The sequence below is a fragment of the Diabrotica virgifera genome, chromosome 2, assembly GCF_917563875.1.
Source record: "Diabrotica virgifera virgifera chromosome 2, PGI_DIABVI_V3a".
In the NCBI taxonomy this organism is placed as follows: domain Eukaryota; kingdom Metazoa; phylum Arthropoda; class Insecta; order Coleoptera; family Chrysomelidae; genus Diabrotica; species Diabrotica virgifera.
In genome coordinates, this window is record NC_065444.1 from 31236770 (window position 1) to 31253973 (window position 17204).

Sequence of the window (17204 nt, forward strand, 5' to 3'; positions counted from 1 at the left end):
CCTCGGCCCCAACTCTGGTTTCCGGCCGTTGGTGAAAGTCATGTACACAACTAATTCAACATATCCTCGTATAGTTTTTCCATATTACTTATCACGCACAAAATCCGCTCCCAGCTCTTAGACTATTATCTTAGTTTGTTCAGATATAGCTACGTATGCATTTTCTAATGATAAACTAACTAAGTTTTGAAACTGGTTAGAAAGCTTGTAGCGCTTTCTGAACGAACTGAAATATAAGACGGCTTTGGTTTCGTTTTGCAACGAAATGAAAATGTTTATTCATTTTTATTCCAGAATCGTATTAATCGGACGGCATAAAAAATTGGAAAATTGCTGGAATCATAGTACTGAGCTAAAAAGAGACTATTTCGAATGAAATAAAGGAATTTTTTGAAAAAATGTGTTTTTTTTTTGTCAAAGAAGGTTACTTATCAGACATCTAGTTTACTCGTGTATTGGAACTCATACATTGCTGTCTACCTATTTGTTTACCTACTATTTAGAATGAGTGCAGGTACGTTTATTATGAGTGTAAAAATATAAATAAAAACTTATCTATTGTAATTCTACATTGTCTTAATTGTTTATTATTTGCGTATAAAATGGAAACTGGAAATAAAAGTTAATATATACATATTTTATATTCAATAAAATTTTTATTATCGGATTACAATATAATGTTTGTATTAGAATTATTTATTTTAAAGCCTACGTCTATATAAATTTAGCGACACTTCTGTATATACTGTGATTAAAATTCATCAAGAATATTCATTCATAGTAGTTTGTGAAGTGCACTTAGGATTTATAAAATGTCAATAATTTTTTTTATTATTCTAATTATTGTATGTGTAAATCAAGGTAAGATATTTGGAAATCTTTCATTTTTCCTTTGCGGAACTATTTTTGAAGAAAAGTAAATTTTTAAAGAAATTAACACTGAAAGTTGTCGGTCTTGACGGTCCAGTTAGCTGGGGCTCAGTCGATCGACAAGTTTAGCGGATTTGCGATTTGCGGTCGCTGGTTCGAGCCTCAGCTAGGTCATGAAATTTATAAAAGGCCAACGCCGTAGTATAAAACTCAATAGAGTCTACGGCTTGGTCTGGAATAAACTGGCGTCTGATCGGCCTATGGAGGAGCGGTACGGGAAGGGATAAGGGCTTCCGGCTTGGTGATACTCTACTCCTCCATAGATCCCTACCGAAGGGCGTTGACACCTAAGAACGGTGTATACAAAAAAAAACACTGAAAGTTTCACTTCACACAGCACACTACATATCACGATCAGGGAATGCAAAATTTTACGAAAACCTCCAAAAAAATAAAGGAAGGATGAAAATTTGGGAATAGGTAGTTGAAATTGTCTATTATTATGTAAGAAAAAGTTTACAATTCTACATACCCTCCATTTTACAAAAATTGGGAAATAGGGGGTGAAAAACATTTTCTCGGGAGTGAAAAAATATAGGTTCAAAATAGGCCCGAAATTGGATAAAATGACTAATTCTAAGCAACTTTTGTTCTATAGAGTTTTTTCACTAAGTCAATACTTTTCGAGTTATTTGTGAGTGAATATGTTGATTTTTAACAAAAAAAAAACATATTTATGGACGGGTTTTCGCAGATAACTCAAAAAGTAAGTATTATAGCGAAAAAAATGTTCTTAGTGAAACTGTACATAGCTTATAAAAAATTGCAAAAAATGGTGTACGCGTCAGGTCTGCAGACCCAGTATAAACAGAGTTGTAGCTAATGAAAACTAGGTTCTTCTTCGTCAAATTCCAAATCGAATATTTCAATATAAAATAACCAAAAAACAGAGCACTTTTCGGGAAAAATTCATTACAACTCTTTTAAAGTGTTTAAAAAAGGTTAATTTTTGTTTTTTAAAAAAATTTCTAACATTAAAAATAAGTGAGTTACGCTCAAATGTACGTTTTGCTTTTCTGAATATTTTTGCTTTTTTGTTTTCTTGTTATACAAAAATTTGTTATGCTATGGCTGTTCAAAATTTGCCTAAACTCGTGATTAGTTACTCGTTCAAGCCATTTTAACTACAGCTTTTCAAAAATAAGCATTTTGAAAGGATGAAACTTACAGATCATATAAATAATACATAAGCAAAGTAACTTGTGATGTGGTAATGATAAAATTTATGTGTGGTGCTAATTAGGGGGTTCGCGATTTTTTTTACCAAAAAATAAAAGGGACCAACAATATTTTGAGCGTAACTCACTTACTTTTAATGTTACATGTTTTTTTAAAAAACGAGAATAAACCTTTTTTAAACAGTTTAAAAAAGTTGAAATGAATTTTCCCCGAAAAGTGCCCCGTTTTTGGGTTATTTCACATTGATATACTCGATTTGGAATTTAATGAAGAAGAACCTACTTTTCATTAGCTAAAACTCTGCCTCTACGGGGTCTACAGACCTCAAAAATACACGATTTTTTTCAGTTTTTTATAGGCTATATTTTTGCTCAGAATATTTTTTCGCTAAAATACTTTTTGAGTTATCTCCGAAAAACCGTCCAAAAACATGTTTTTTTTTTTGTTAAAAATGAACATATTCACTTGCAAATAACTCGAAAAGTATTGACAGGGAAAAAACTCTATAAAACAAAAGTTGATTAGAATTAGTGATTTTATCCAATTCCGGACTTATTTTGAATGTATATTTTTCACCTTCGAGAGGGGAGTACTCCCCTCCATTTTTGAAAAATGGAGGGGATGTAGAATTTTAAACTTTTTCTTATATAATAATAGACAATTTCAATTACCTATTCCTAAATTTTCATCCTTCCTTTATTTTTTTTTGGGTCAGAGTGTTCTTTGACCGGGCTAACAAGAGAGATTATTCTTACTTGCATTTATCTATCAGCAGTTACACAAACTCCATGTTTAGTCATCATAATCATCACAGTGATACAGCCATTATAGGCCCTCGACCTTCTACAGCTTTCTGCGCGATTCTGCTATGTCCCTTGCTTGGATTTTCCAGTCGTAACAACGATTCTCTCAGCACCTTGTGTTACCCCGTCTAGTCACCTCAGCTTTGGTCCGATTGCGCTGTTAGCATTTTTTAATCTTTCCTCCATTCCCCATAAGCTCAATTCCTCAGGCAATAGGGATGTTCACAAAAAATTAAAAAGACATTTCAAACATGTAAAACGATTAAGAAACACCCTAGGAATAATTGTCCAAAATTTCAACAAAATTGAAAAAGCCTTTCTATAAAAAATCTTTATTAGAAATCTAGTATTATTTTAAATTTCAAGAACGCTTCTCTATTGGCCTGACGTCACTAGTTGCATACCCCAAGCGCGCGCCATTCTCATAGTGTTACTGTTTACCTGTTTGACGTTTCAGGTCATTTTATTTTGTTCTCTTCTTGTTTTATCAGGGTTAAAGTGGAGTTTTATAGTGAATTTGTTTAGTTTAAAGTGGATAGACCGTTTGTAAGGACATATTTTGGGTTTTACAAAAATAAACAAATAAAATGGAAGAAGATTTTCAGAAAGCCGATTCGTATAAACTACCGACTGTAGTGTAGATGTAACAATGGTGTATGATTTATTGGCATCTTGTAAAAAAATAAATCTACCACAGCTTTATTGAGTGTATATTCCATATAATTTTCCATGTCTTCTTTAAGCTAAAAAAATAAATGCTTAATACTCCACAAAAAAAAAATAGAGAAAGTTGTATGCATGCATTGTACGCATGCATATTGTATACATACATTGGCTGGTTATTACTTTACCTTGGTTAGGTGTATTAAAAATATTTTTATTCTTCTTCATGTGCCTTGTCCGTTGTGGACGTTGGCTATCATCATGGCAATTTTAATTTCATTTGAGGCGTTTCTGAATAACTCGATCAATTTTTGTCCAAATCATTGGCGTAAGTTTTTAAGTCATGAGTGTCTTTTCTTCCGGGTCCGCGTTTGCTCTCTATTTTACCTTGCGTTATCAGTTGGAGTATACGATATTTATCATGCCTCATGATATGACCGAAATATTTAAGATTTCGTTTCTTAATTGTAAAAGAGATTTCTTTTTGTTTTCCCATTCGACGCAATACCTGTACGTTGGTGTGGGTCGCCCAGGATATTTTGAGGATACGTGGGTACACCCACATCTCGAATGCCTCTAGCTTTTTCATTAATGTTTCCATTATTGTCCAGGCCTCTGCGCCATATAGCAAGACCGGAAATAATAACATTTTAGCAGCCGCATTTTTAGTGGGAGAGATATTATGTCGCAATGGGTGAAAATATTTCTCATGCATGTTGTTAAATGTTGCTATGTCCTTTTCAACCCTAGATCTTATTTCGGTTGTTTCGTATTTCGAGTTGACAACTGTTCCAAGGTAAAAAATATTTTTGAACTTGGGTATTATACATTTTCATTTCAACCAATCTTTTCACTAAATTATTAATGATTTTAATATAATATAAAGTCATACCTACATCCACATGTAGTTATTTCAAGGTTTACTTTTACTCTATGTATTATTAGAATCCCGTTTTTAGGAATATCCCAGTTTAAGGAATACAAATTTGAGGTCCCGAAACTTTTTCATTTACTCTTTAAGGGGGTAGGTGCAAAATCTTGGTCCAATGCTATTTAAATTCATTCATTTTTTTCGAAACCTGAGAAAACTAATAAGTATTTTTGAAAAATGTAAATGCAGAAAGAACAATTACATTATTACCAAGGGCCGAAAGTCTCTGGAAAACTTCTATAATGTTTATTTTATTAAGTTAGTTCTTTAAGTTAGTTATTTTAAGTTCTAGCTGCAACAAACCATTTCTTTTTCTGTTTTAAATTGGCTGGAACGGTAATAAAAATCTTGTCAGAACTGTTTTTTGATGTATTTACACACCCAGGAACAAAACACCACTTATTTGGCTTTATTTTTAATAATTAAATACGTAAAAAACTGCGCACATTCAAATACACTTCGTAAATAAGTATACAAAACTAGTCGTCGATCAAAGACGTTACGACTGCTGACGTCACAGACCGTAGCCTCGCTGCAGGGTACCGTTTTTCTAGCCTCCAAGAAAATCAACATTATGAACTCATTTATCTTACAAAATATACATTTTTAAACAGTTTTATGATTGTTACGTTTTTATGTAATCTATTGAATTTAACTATATTTAAAAATTAGTGAACATCCCTATTGCTACTTAGGCCACATTTTACAAACAATTTTTTTGCATGACCTTGGTGATCTCTCCACCGTGTTTTTTATCGATTATTTTATTTCTTCTACCAAGGAGAGTTCCATAAACTCCTCATTTCGGTAATCTAATTCTATATTCTTAGTAGGTTCCCCTTCCTACAACTATCAAAAGTGTTTTACCCACAGCAACATAATATCCTCTGTTGGTATGCAAGGTGTCATCCTTATCATTACAGAGGCTGATTCTTGGCTTGGTTGGCTTAATTCTGTTCTATTTTTCCGAATTTCCGAATTGCAAAGAACGAAATATCACGGATGAACTAGAGCCATCTACCGAAAAACAAAGTAAGATACCTGGGGAAATCGGAGAGAAGAGGATATGAGACTACTGATGAGGAGGAAAAAACCTCCGAAACCGGTAGAGACTCTTCCTGCACTCTCCGATTTAACCAGAGTATTATTCAGCTGCTGCATTTTCGTGTTGCAAAGAAATTGAAAATGTTTATACATTTTAATTCATTTACTCTTTTGTTGAGTACTAAGGAATCTTTGAGTACTAAGGAATGCATCAAAAGATCCTTATGGCACAGGTGCGGCGTTTATTGTCCCACTGTAAGTACAACGCAAATTTAAATTGAGTAGAAAAACATGCATTTTTACAGCAGAAGCGTTTGCTATTTTGAAAGCTATAGAATTTATAATGAAAAATAACATTTCATACTCCATAATCTTTTCTGATTCACTTTCGGTTTTAAATAGTTTACAATCACATTTACAAATCAACTCCGCATATAGTCATCCTTACATAGCCAAAATAAAATCTTTGCTCTCTCAAATGCAAAAAACTAGAAAATTTATTTTTGTGTGGGTGAAAGCACACTCAGGTATCACATTCAATGAACAAGTTGATAAAGCGGCTAAAGAAAGCATACAGTTGGGAGAAGATGATACACCCTTATTAACATTAGATGAGAGAATAAATATTGCTAAGGATAATTTATATAAAAAATGGTCTAAACAATATAAACATTTTATTTTGACAAAAGGCACAAGATATACATTGCTAGAACCCGATATTCGAAAAAATTACTGGTTTAAAAATTACGATTATCCGAGAAGTTCCATAACAACCATATCTCGAATGAAATTTGGACATGCTTGCTATCCGGCACATTTATACAAAATAAAAATAACTGATAATAATCTTTGTGATATTTGCAATGAAACGGCGGACTTGGATCATATATTTTTTAATTGTAAGAAGTACACACATCAGTCGGACATTCTTACAAACAATTTAAGAAGTTTAAACGTTTACGGTCCCTATAATGTTATGTATCTTTTGGCACTGAGTGATAAACGTATTTTTGATTTTATTTTGTTTTTCCTATATGACTGTAAAATTAAGTTATAGAATGACTAGATTAGGCTTGTAACCTTAAATGATGTCTTTCCTTTTGATTGCCTACATGCCTGCCTTACCGTGTGGGGTGGGTATATAGGTAATCAATAATTATTAAGAAAAAAGAAAAATCCTTGAATGAGAAAAGTGTGACCCTTGTCCTTATCCCAAAATTTTTATTAAGATTAATTTAGCAAAAATTCACTTTGAAAATGAAATGTTTATTATATCTATTCTTAACAAAAAGGTCGGTCAGACTTAGATAACCTTAACTTAGATTAGTAATTAGATAGTTTAGATAAGATATACACTGTGTCCGTAAAGTATGGAACAAATTCATTTTTAGCTAAACAGAGCAGTTTAAGAAATAATCCTAAAACACGTCGATTTTTGATTTTAATTTACCGTTTTTTAAAATAATATTCTAATATACAGGGTGAATTACTTTCGAGTAATGACGTCACCGTCATTTTTTTTAAATGGAACACCCCCATTTTGTCTCAATTTTCGGATTACTCTAGCTGAGCTGATTCCAAAAATGTATCACATGTTGATTCAAATTGGTACAGGGTGGACAAAAATACAATAGTTTTGTGTGTGCTCATAATATTAAATTTTAATTAATTTTTGATATTAAATTAAAATATTATATTAAACAATATCCAAAATTAATTAAAATCAAAAATTGATAATATTGTTAATTTAACGAACGCGTTACTTTATGGACACACACAAAGCTATTGTATTTTTGTCCACCCTGTATCAATTTGAATCAACATGTGATACATTTTTGGAATCAGCTCAGCTAGAGTAATCCGAAAATTGAGACAAAATGGGGGTGTTCCATTTAAAAAAAATGACGGTGACGTCATTACTCGAAAGTAATTCGAAAGTAATTCACCCTGTATATTAGAATATCATTTTAAAATACGGTAAATTAAAATCAAAAATCGATGTGTTTCAGGATTATTTTTAAAAATGCTCTGTTTAGCTAAAAAAGAATTTGTTCCATACTTTACGGACACAGTGTATATTATGTTTATGTATGTACTATTTACTTTGTTTCTGGCCGCATGGTCTAATCCTAAAGCCAATAAAAAAAAGAAATCTTTCTTGTTGGAACTTTTACCACGCTGAGCAGATGGGTTTTAAATTGTTTAAAATTCTCTCATCTTAATTTCCTTGGCATCCTGTATGATTTATGATTCTTGAAAATCTCGGGAGGTTGTAACCAAAGAAATTATTCCACCTGTTGTCAATCTGGTGGTATGGGAACGATATTTATTGTCGTTTTATGTGCTACTTCGATTGATAACTTACTTTGTTTTTCGGTAGATGGCTCTAGTACATCCGTGACATTTCTTTCTTTGCAATTTGGAAAGTCCCAAAGTATGATACCTGGGGAACTCGGAGAGAAGAGGATATGAGACTACTGTGAGGAGGAAAAAATCCCCGAAACCGGTATAGACTCTTCCTGCACTCTCCGATTTAACCAGAGCATTATGCACCTGCTGCATTTTCGTGTTGAAAAGAAATTGAAAATGTTTATACATTACAAAAATTTATATTGACATTTTATCAAAAACACAAAGTTCTTTCACGTTTATCCATTCTGACTTTTCTCCCAAGATTATTTACTATCACTAGACTCTAATGCTTCCATTGGTTCTTTTTATTAGTACTTTTTATTCGGACATTATTTGACGAAGCATTGTCTCTGTTACCTGTTTGTTGCTGTTACTGTCACTAGCTTTAGGAGAAAAGTAATACTGTGACCTATAAGATCTGTGTTTCCTCAGTGACTAGAGCCGCTCACGTGGTGCCATTCCTTAGAGAACATTAGTATATCTAGAGGTTTTATGTGAGGTAAACCCGCTTCTTCTATGCTCCCAAATCGTGTGCTATGGAGTTCCTTTTAAGATGATTAGGCATACTTTAGGCTATTTGTATTTTCTTCTTCTGTTATGATTTTTTGCTTTATCTACTATCTTCTGCTGCTCTATCGGGTTATGAACATTTTTTTCCAATTTGCAATTTCCATCTTTGATATAATTTACTCTTCTTCTTCTTGTAGTGCCTATCCGTTTCGGATGTTGGCGACCATCATGGCAATCTGTACTTTGCACACTGCTGCTCTAAAAAGATTTGTGGTTGATGTGTTGAACCACGTACGTAGATTCTTCTGCCAGGAAATTCTTCGCCTTCCTGGTCCTCGTTTTCTTTCCACTTTTCCTTGTAAGATTAGTTGCAGCAGTCCATATCTTTCGCTGCTTCTCATGATGTGGCCAACGTATTCGATTTTGGTTGCTTTCATTGTAGTTAACAGCTCTTTTTCTTTTTGAATTCGAGCAAGACACCCTGATTTGTAACGTGGTCGGTATAAGATACCTTCAGGATTCGACGATAAATCCACATTTAGAAAGCCTCAATTTTCTTGCAGGTGGCGTCTGTGAGAGTCCACGACTCAACTCCGTACAACAGTATAGGAAAGATATAACAGCGTAGTAACTTGACTTTTATGGGTATTGATAAATCATGACATTTGAATAGCTTAACCATTTTTTGAAATGCAGATCTTGCTTTCTCTACCCTACATTTAAATTCTATGGAAGGGTCCCAATTTTCATTGACGTTCATACCAAGGTAGGTGTATGTTTTTACTCTTTCTATTTGTTGACCGTTCACACTGATTCGTCCAAATTGCTGTTTGTTCTTAGAGATAATCATACATTTTGTTTTCTTAGTGTTTAGTGAAAGTCCGTATCTCTGGCTGATTTCTGTGATTCTGTTCATTAACTTCTGGAGGGCTTCAGAACTGTCAGCGAATACCACCGTGTCGTCTGCGTATCTTATGTTATTGATACATTCTCCGTTAATTCTAATTCCAGATTCAACATCATCCACTGCTTCTTGAAAGATTTGCTCAGAGTAGATGTTAAACAGCAGTGGTGATAGTATACATCCCTGACGGACCCCACGTTTGATTTTGATATCGTCGGATTCTCCTGCCTCTGTCCGGATAGATGATGTTCGATTCTAGTACAGATTGCTGATAATTCTTAAATCACAGGTGTTTACTCCAATAGTGTTTAGTATCTCCATCAGCTTGTCGTACTTTACTGTATCGAACGCTTTATGTTAATCAATGAAGCATGCATAAATATAGCAATTTACGTCTCTACATCGTTGAAATAGCACTTGCATACTAAAGAGAGCCTCTCTGGTACCCACTGCATTCCGAAAACCAAACTGTGTACGGCTGATTTTTTCTTCGCACAGTCTATATATCCTTTGATGTATAATTTTTAGACATAATTTTAAAATATGGCTCATTAAGCTGATGGTTCGGAAATCACTGCAGAATACGGATTTTGTTTTCTTTGGTAAAGCAATAAACGTCGACTTCAGCCATGCTCTTGGTATTACTCCGCTCAAATATATGTCATTAAATATTTTTGTCAGGCGTTGAGTACCGTCGGTATTAAATAGTTTTATGAGTTCAGCATATGCATTGTCAGGTCCAGGAGCTTTGTCATGTTTTAGTTGTGATATTGCTTTTTCAATTCATCTGATGTGATTGGTAAGTGGTCATCACATATTATGTACGATGGTTGTTGGTCGGATCTAGTATCATCAAAGAGTTCTTGTACCTATGTATTTTGTTCGTATGCAGATTTCTTGGTCTTTGTCTGTGATGATATTCCCCTGTTGGTCTCGCATTTTGCTAGTTGTGTTGGATTTCTGAAGACCAGCTGCTTGTTTCACCTTTTTATGCATGTTAAACGTATCATGTTTTTGTTCTAACAACTCTATCTCTTCACACTGTGATTTTAACCATAATATACTCTAGCAGTTGGTATTTCCATGTTATTTTTGCTCTTGCTCTTGATCTGTCTATCACTGGTTTAAATTCATTATTTTACTAATAAGTTTATCTTCTCCTCTTCTTTGTTTGTGTCCAAACCATGCAAACCTTGTCCAAAACCATGTTCAAACCATTTGGCATTATTTGAGATGATTCTAAAATATCTTCTTCTTCTTCTTCTTCTTCTACTTCTTCTTCTTCTTCTTCTTCTTCTTCTTCTTCTTCTGAAGAAGAAAAGACAGAGTAATATCTATATAAAAAAAGAAAAAGAAGATTATAAAATATGCTCAATTTCTGAAAATCTGTTCAGACATATTTTTCTTTGTAGGATATGCACAGTTCAAGTGTTATTCATGTTTAGGAGGCCCTGAAACAAGGTGCGGAACTGGTGATCTACCTAAAACAATATGGTGCTCAACTCAATGTTTTGAATCCTACACTATATATCAAAGTAAGTATACAATATACATAGTGAGTTTTATGTATGGAACGCCTCAATTATCTCGGAAACGGCTTCAGTGATTTTTATGGGTTTTAGCGAGTAAGTATCGTGTGATGCGGTCGATATTATGGTTTTATTCGCATTGTTGTCAGATCTTCCGTTTTTCTGGAAATCTAATGAAATTTTTGAAAATTTTCTTTTACAACTTGCATTTGATTGAGGTAGCTAAAGTTAGCCATTTTGGCCATGCTATGCGACACCCAGATTGATATAAAATACCGTATTTAATAATACAAAGCCAAGTAGACGGAAGAAGAGGACCAGGTGGAAGAAGAACGTCATGGCTTAGAAACTTGAGAGAATGGTTTAACAGATCCTCTGCATCCCTTTTCCGAGCTGCCGTCAACAAAATTACTACAGCCAATTTGATAGCCAATGCTCGATAATAGAGATTGTAGAATCATGTATACTAGATATACAGGGTGTTTCATTGGGAAAGTAACATACGTTAACTGCAGAAAGAGGACACTTGGGTGGTCTCAAAAATACCATACTTAATGGGTCTTACTCCATTAATAACAGAGATACTGGGTGTTTTATGTATTTTGCCATTTTCTTATTTGGTTCATAACTTTTTAATCACCCCGTATATTTATTTTATATTTGGCACACAAATATCCTTTAAGGTGTACAATAAATTAATTTATTTACAAATGTAAAAAATCCAGGCCCGGATTAAAAAATATTAGAAAAATATTCCGACCCAAAAAAAACACCCTGTGCATTAAATTTTTTTAAAATGGATTTTTTAGTTGAAAAGAGGATGAAAAACTAAATTTAGTGGTGTACTTTGAATTTTCGGCAAAATGATTTTTCTGGTCAAATTTTGAATTTGAATTCTGAAATTATGTGAATTGCGAGAGCTCTAAGAAAAAAAAAATACAACTTACAACTTGTTAACCGCACTGTGTGTTTATTTTATATTTAACACGCGAATATTCTTTTAGGTGTCCAATCAATTAATTTATTTACAAATAAAAAAAATCCAGGTCCGGATTAAAAAATATTGTAAAAATGTTCCGACCCCAAAAAACACCCTGTATATTAATTTTTTTTTAAATGGATTTTTTGGTTGAAAAGAGGATGAAAAACTAAATTTAGTGGTATACGGTGAATTTTCGGCAAAATAATTTTTCTGGTCAAATTTTGAATTTGAATTCTGAAATTATGTATGTGAATTGCGAGAGCTCTAAGTAGAAAAAAATTAAATACAACTTACAACTTGTTAACCGCACTGTATATTTATTTTATATTTAGCACGCGAATATTCTTTTAGGTGTTCAATCAATTATTTTATTTACAATTATAAAAAATCCAGGTCTGGATTAAAAAATATTGTAAAAATGTTCCGACCCAAAAAAGCACCCTGTATATTAAATTTTTTTAAAATGGATTTTGCATTTGAAAAGAGGATAAAAAACTAAATTTAGTGGTATACTTTGAATTTTCGGCAAAATGATTTGTCTGATAAAATTTTGAATTTGAATTCTGGAATTATGTCAATTGCGAGAGCTCTAAGTAGAAAAAATTAAAATGCGACTTAATTTTAATTAATACCATTATTTAATCTAAATTGGTAAAATGTTTCAGTGTTTTTTTATTATCTGTGACAAATAGTTTATGACGAATATTCATCTTTAAATAATGAATAAATAATAAAAAGTCAATAAAGAATACATCACTTTAATCAACAAAGTATCTAAAAATTATAACAAAACAGAGAAAATGTGCAGCATAACTATTCAAAACTAAAGTACTTATTCAAAATTACCACCATCAAAAATTATTGTTATGTGTCAAAATGTTAATATTTTACCAATTTAGATTAAATAATGGTATTAATTAAAATTAAATCATATTTTAATTTTTTTTTTATTTTGAGCTTCGCAATTCACATAATTTCAGAATTCTAATTCAAAATTTTACCAGAAAAATTATTTTGCCGAAAATTCAAAGCTTACCATTAAATTTAGTTTTTCAGCCTCTTTTCAAATGCAAAATCCATTTAAAAAAAATAATATACCGGGTGTTTTTTTGGGTCGGAACATTTATACAATATTTTTTAATCCGGACCTGGATTTTTTTTATTTGTAAATAAATTAATTGATTGGACACCTAAAAGAATATTCGCGTGTTAAATATAAAATGAATATACAGTGCGGTTGACAAGTTGTAAGCTGTATTTCAATTTTTTTCTACTTAGAGCTCTCGAAATTCACATAATTTCAGAATTTAAATTCAAAATTTGACCAGAAAAATCATTTTGCCAAAAATTCAAAGTATACCACTAAATTTAGTTTTTCATCCTCTTATCAACTGAAAAATCCATTTTAAAAAATTTAATGTACAGGGTGTTGTTTTTGGGTTGGAATATTTTTCCAATTTTTTTTAATCCGGACCTGGATTTTTTACAATTGTAAATAATATAATTTATTGTACGCCTTAAAATATATTTGCGTGCCAAATATAAAATAAATATACAGTGTGGTTAAAAAGTTATGAACCAATTAAGAAAATGGCAAAATAGATAAAACACTCAGTATCTTTGTTATTAATGGAGTAAGACCCATTAAGTATGGTATTTTTGAGACTGCCTAAGTGTCCTCTTTCTGCAGTTAACGTATGTTACTTTCCCAATGAAACACCCTGTATAAAATAATCACAAACATTTCAATTTTTATTTCAGTACTGTTTATTTTGCCGCATACTCTATTTGCAAATGTACTGTTTTTCCAAACCATCTCAGATTCCAACACCCTGGTGCCAACACACGCTAGCACCTGTAAATATGCAACCGGCACCTCCATCTTCGAAGGCTACTAGGCCGACACCGAGCAATGCAGCGAGGCGAAACTAGTGGGGTAAGAGAGGGGGAGAGTTGATGTGTAAGGCAGTGTTGCCAGATTTCTCCCAGTAAATCGCATTCTTTCTCAGCGGTATAGCGAAACTCTTTTACGAATGATCGTCGTATATTGTATATATTTAAAATATTTCTTTTGTTATAGATGGAGCATTACCACTTGTAGAGAGGAAATGCTGGGTCCCACCAGAGAACAATAAATATAAGACATACTGCAGTTGGTTTATTAACTCAAACATTCCGAGTAACGCTAATGCTGAACTAATAAGTTGTAGAACTTGTAAAAACGATAAATGTAATGGCAGCAATAACTTAGTTCCTAGAAACAACTTTTTTTCTAAAAATATACGTAATTTGTTGAATTTGAAAATTAGCGATAAGTTGTAGGTAATTAAAGAAATATGAGTTGTAGAATTTGCAAAACTCATTAATATAATGGCACACAAATTGTTTAATTTAACAAAAAAATAATTCATATATTTTTTAAATTATGCAGCACATTATTTTGTATTACTAACTAGGTAATGATAATGAACAATTAAAAATAAATATTTTTTGTTATTACCTTCATGTTTCTTATAAACTGGTTTTTTGAAAGTAAAAAATAATTTTTCTACAGCCGTGCTAAAAGAGCCACTTTCACGCACGCATTTCGTTTCCGAAAGTTGCACTTTCCCGCAAGGCGTGCGTGAAAGTAAATTTTCCCGCACGGCGTGCGGGAAATTAAAATACCTTGTAATATGGCATTATAATATATTATAAAACATGCAGTAAACTAATATTTAGATATTATTAAGTAATTTATTTCACATTTATCTTTATTGTGTTCATGTTTTAATGAAATTAGCGCGATTATTTCATTCATAGGAGATTCTGACCAATAGAAAGCTACAGAAATCTAAATTAAATCGATAATTTTTGATAACTTCCCGTCGTCAAGTATATTACGTCAGATACCCTTCGTTGCTACGAAAAAATACATTCAGTGACATTAATGACAATTAATGTTTTAAAAATTATAAAAGTGATAACTTTCAACCGTCAAATTAATATTTATAACAACTGTTTGTTTAATTGTACTAATTTGTACTTACATAAATAAATTACAATAAAATTTTGGTTTTGAACAGTTTTATTCATGAAATAATCGCAACAAATTTCACTCGATCTCTAAAATTAATATAGAATGTTAGAGCTCTTGTGCAATTACTACTGATAATTAGGGATGGCGGTTTTTGACAAAACACCGGTTTTCAGTTATACCGGTTTTTTTTGCTTACGGTTTAACCTGCGGTTATAACCAGCCAAAAAAACCGGTTTTTGGAAAAACCGGTTTTTGTTTTTTTTAATCCAATAGGTTACAAAGTTACATTTACAATACACTTTAGTTTGCGATACTCCATTCGACTCGATATCAATATGATCAAAATTAGTACTATCGAAAGAACATGTATTACTCTTAACACGTTTGTATATTTGTAGAATAGGTACATTTTAACTCACTTAATACTTCCTGTATGAGTATATCGTTTTTAAAACGTATCGAAATTCTTGGAGATTCGTATTTGTAATCAGTAATTCGATAGTCATAGTCAGAGCATTATTTTTGGTAATCAGAAAAAGTCATTCACCCACTTTCAATGTCAAGAGTTAAGTGTGAAAAATAGACGATGTTTGCGTCTAGTTCAACCAGATCACTTCTTATGTAAATATTATGATTACAAATACCTTTTCAAGGAAATATTATAATAAAACTTAATAAATGTTTCTGGCTGATGTGAGATTGCACTTTCAGTTTGCTTCTGTATTTTATAAAATAAAATAAAATTTGAATTATGGTTTTGTTTGGAATAATTACTTGAGAATAATAATTATGATTGGGATCCGAAATAATACCTAACCTATTCCTAATCACCGTAAAAACCTAATAACCGGTTTTTACTTTTAACCGGTTTTTACTTTAAAAAGAAAAAACCGGTTATAACCGGGACAAAAAAACAACCGGTAAAACCGGTTATTGCGAAGTAAAAAACCGGTTTTAGGTTTAAACCGGTAGGTTTTTCCCATCCCTACTGATAATTCGATGAAATAAAATTATATTGACATAATATTTAAAAGTCAGATCAGTAGACAATTACAATAGTTTTGAATCGTCGTCATGGAAACCAATATCGTCGTCGTGGTAACCCATTACATTGAAAGTTTGGTTTTGACAACCTTGTCAAATAATTAATTTGTTTATTTTCCCTTCTAAATAAAAAAATGATATAACTCTAATTTTTGTGGTTTTTTCCAAACGTACTGCCCTAGAAAAAATATTGTTCCTAACTCATGCGGAAAGTGTCTTCCCCGCACTCGACTGCTTTCCCGAACTCCGCTATCGCGTCGTTCGGGTCAACGGCAGTCTCGTGCGTGAAAGTATCACTTTCCGCACTAGTTAGGAAAATAACTATATCCCTTCAAATTTAAACCCAATTTTTAAACGTTTAACGGTTTAACAGGCTTGTTAGGTCTGGATCCCGCGTGTGAAAAAAAAAGTTGATTAATAGCAAGCTGAAAATTTGTTAAGAGCTTAAGGGTGTCTAGTCGGATAAACTTTGATATATGGGAACACTGGAACAGGGGCAGTTTTAATTGTGGAACAGGTTAAAAATTTGGAACGGTCAGACCACGAAAAGTGCACATTTATTTTGTCCGACAGAATAGACTTAAACTCTCCGAACAGAGATTAAATTCTCATGCAAAAATCAGACTGCTATTTATCACCTGTCATAATTCCTGTCATTTGACATATTCTACATGTTCTACTCAATAAAACGCCCATTCTTGATAAATAGCAGTCTGATTTTTGCATGAGAATTTAATCTCTGTTCGGAGAGTTTAAGTCTATTCTGTCGGACAAAATAAATGTGCACTTTTCGTGGTCTGACCGTTCCAAATTTTTAACCTGTTCCACAATTAAAACTGCCCCTGTTCCAGTGTTCCCATATATCAAAGTTTGTCCAACTAGACACCCTTAAGCTATTAACAAATTTTCAGCTTGCTATTAATCAACTTTTTTTTCATACGCGGGATCCAGACCTATGTGCATTACATGTAATACACAGGCATTATTTTTCAAACGTGTATTCATGATGCTCAGTTAGGAGTATATTTATAATTATACAGGGTGTCCCAAAAGTAGCGGGACGATCGAATATTTCGCGAAATGAACATTCAAATGAAAAACTGAAAAATACGTGTTCAATATTTTTCAAAAATCTCTCGATTTACCAAACACGGCTCCCCACTCTCTGGCGGCGGGGTGGGGGATAACTTTAAAATCTTAAATAGAAATCTTAATTTTTATTGCAGATTTGGATTTCTTGCGTAAAAATGAGTA

The 17204-nt window shown here is 32.4% G+C and overlaps 2 protein-coding genes across 4 annotated transcripts in view; one reads left to right on the forward strand and one right to left on the reverse strand.

Annotated features, from left to right (window-relative positions):
• The window catches only part of LOC114337816 (relaxin receptor 2), an 800386-nt gene that overhangs the window by 223584 nt on the left and 559598 nt on the right, over positions 1 to 17204 (reverse strand). The gene's annotated exons all lie outside the window — the stretch shown is intronic.
• LOC126880029 (uncharacterized) lies at positions 729 to 15654 on the forward strand. The gene is made up of 3 exons (XM_050643564.1): positions 729 to 861; positions 10789 to 10911; positions 13968 to 15654. The coding sequence occupies exons 1-3, from the start codon at positions 813 to 815 to the stop codon at positions 14207 to 14209; spliced, it is 414 nt and encodes a 137-aa protein (XP_050499521.1). The 5' UTR covers positions 729 to 812; the 3' UTR covers positions 14210 to 15654.

Coding starts and splice junctions, on each gene's coding strand:
- LOC126880029 (XM_050643564.1), top strand. CDS start 813: ATGTCAATAATTTTTTTTATTATTCTAATTATTGTATGTGTAAATCAA. Junction 862..10,788: donor TATTGTATGTGTAAATCAAG/GTAAGATATTTG, acceptor TTTTCTTTGTAG/GATATGCACAGTTCAAGTGT. Junction 10,912..13,967: donor ATCCTACACTATATATCAAA/GTAAGTATACAA, acceptor CTTTTGTTATAG/ATGGAGCATTACCACTTGTA.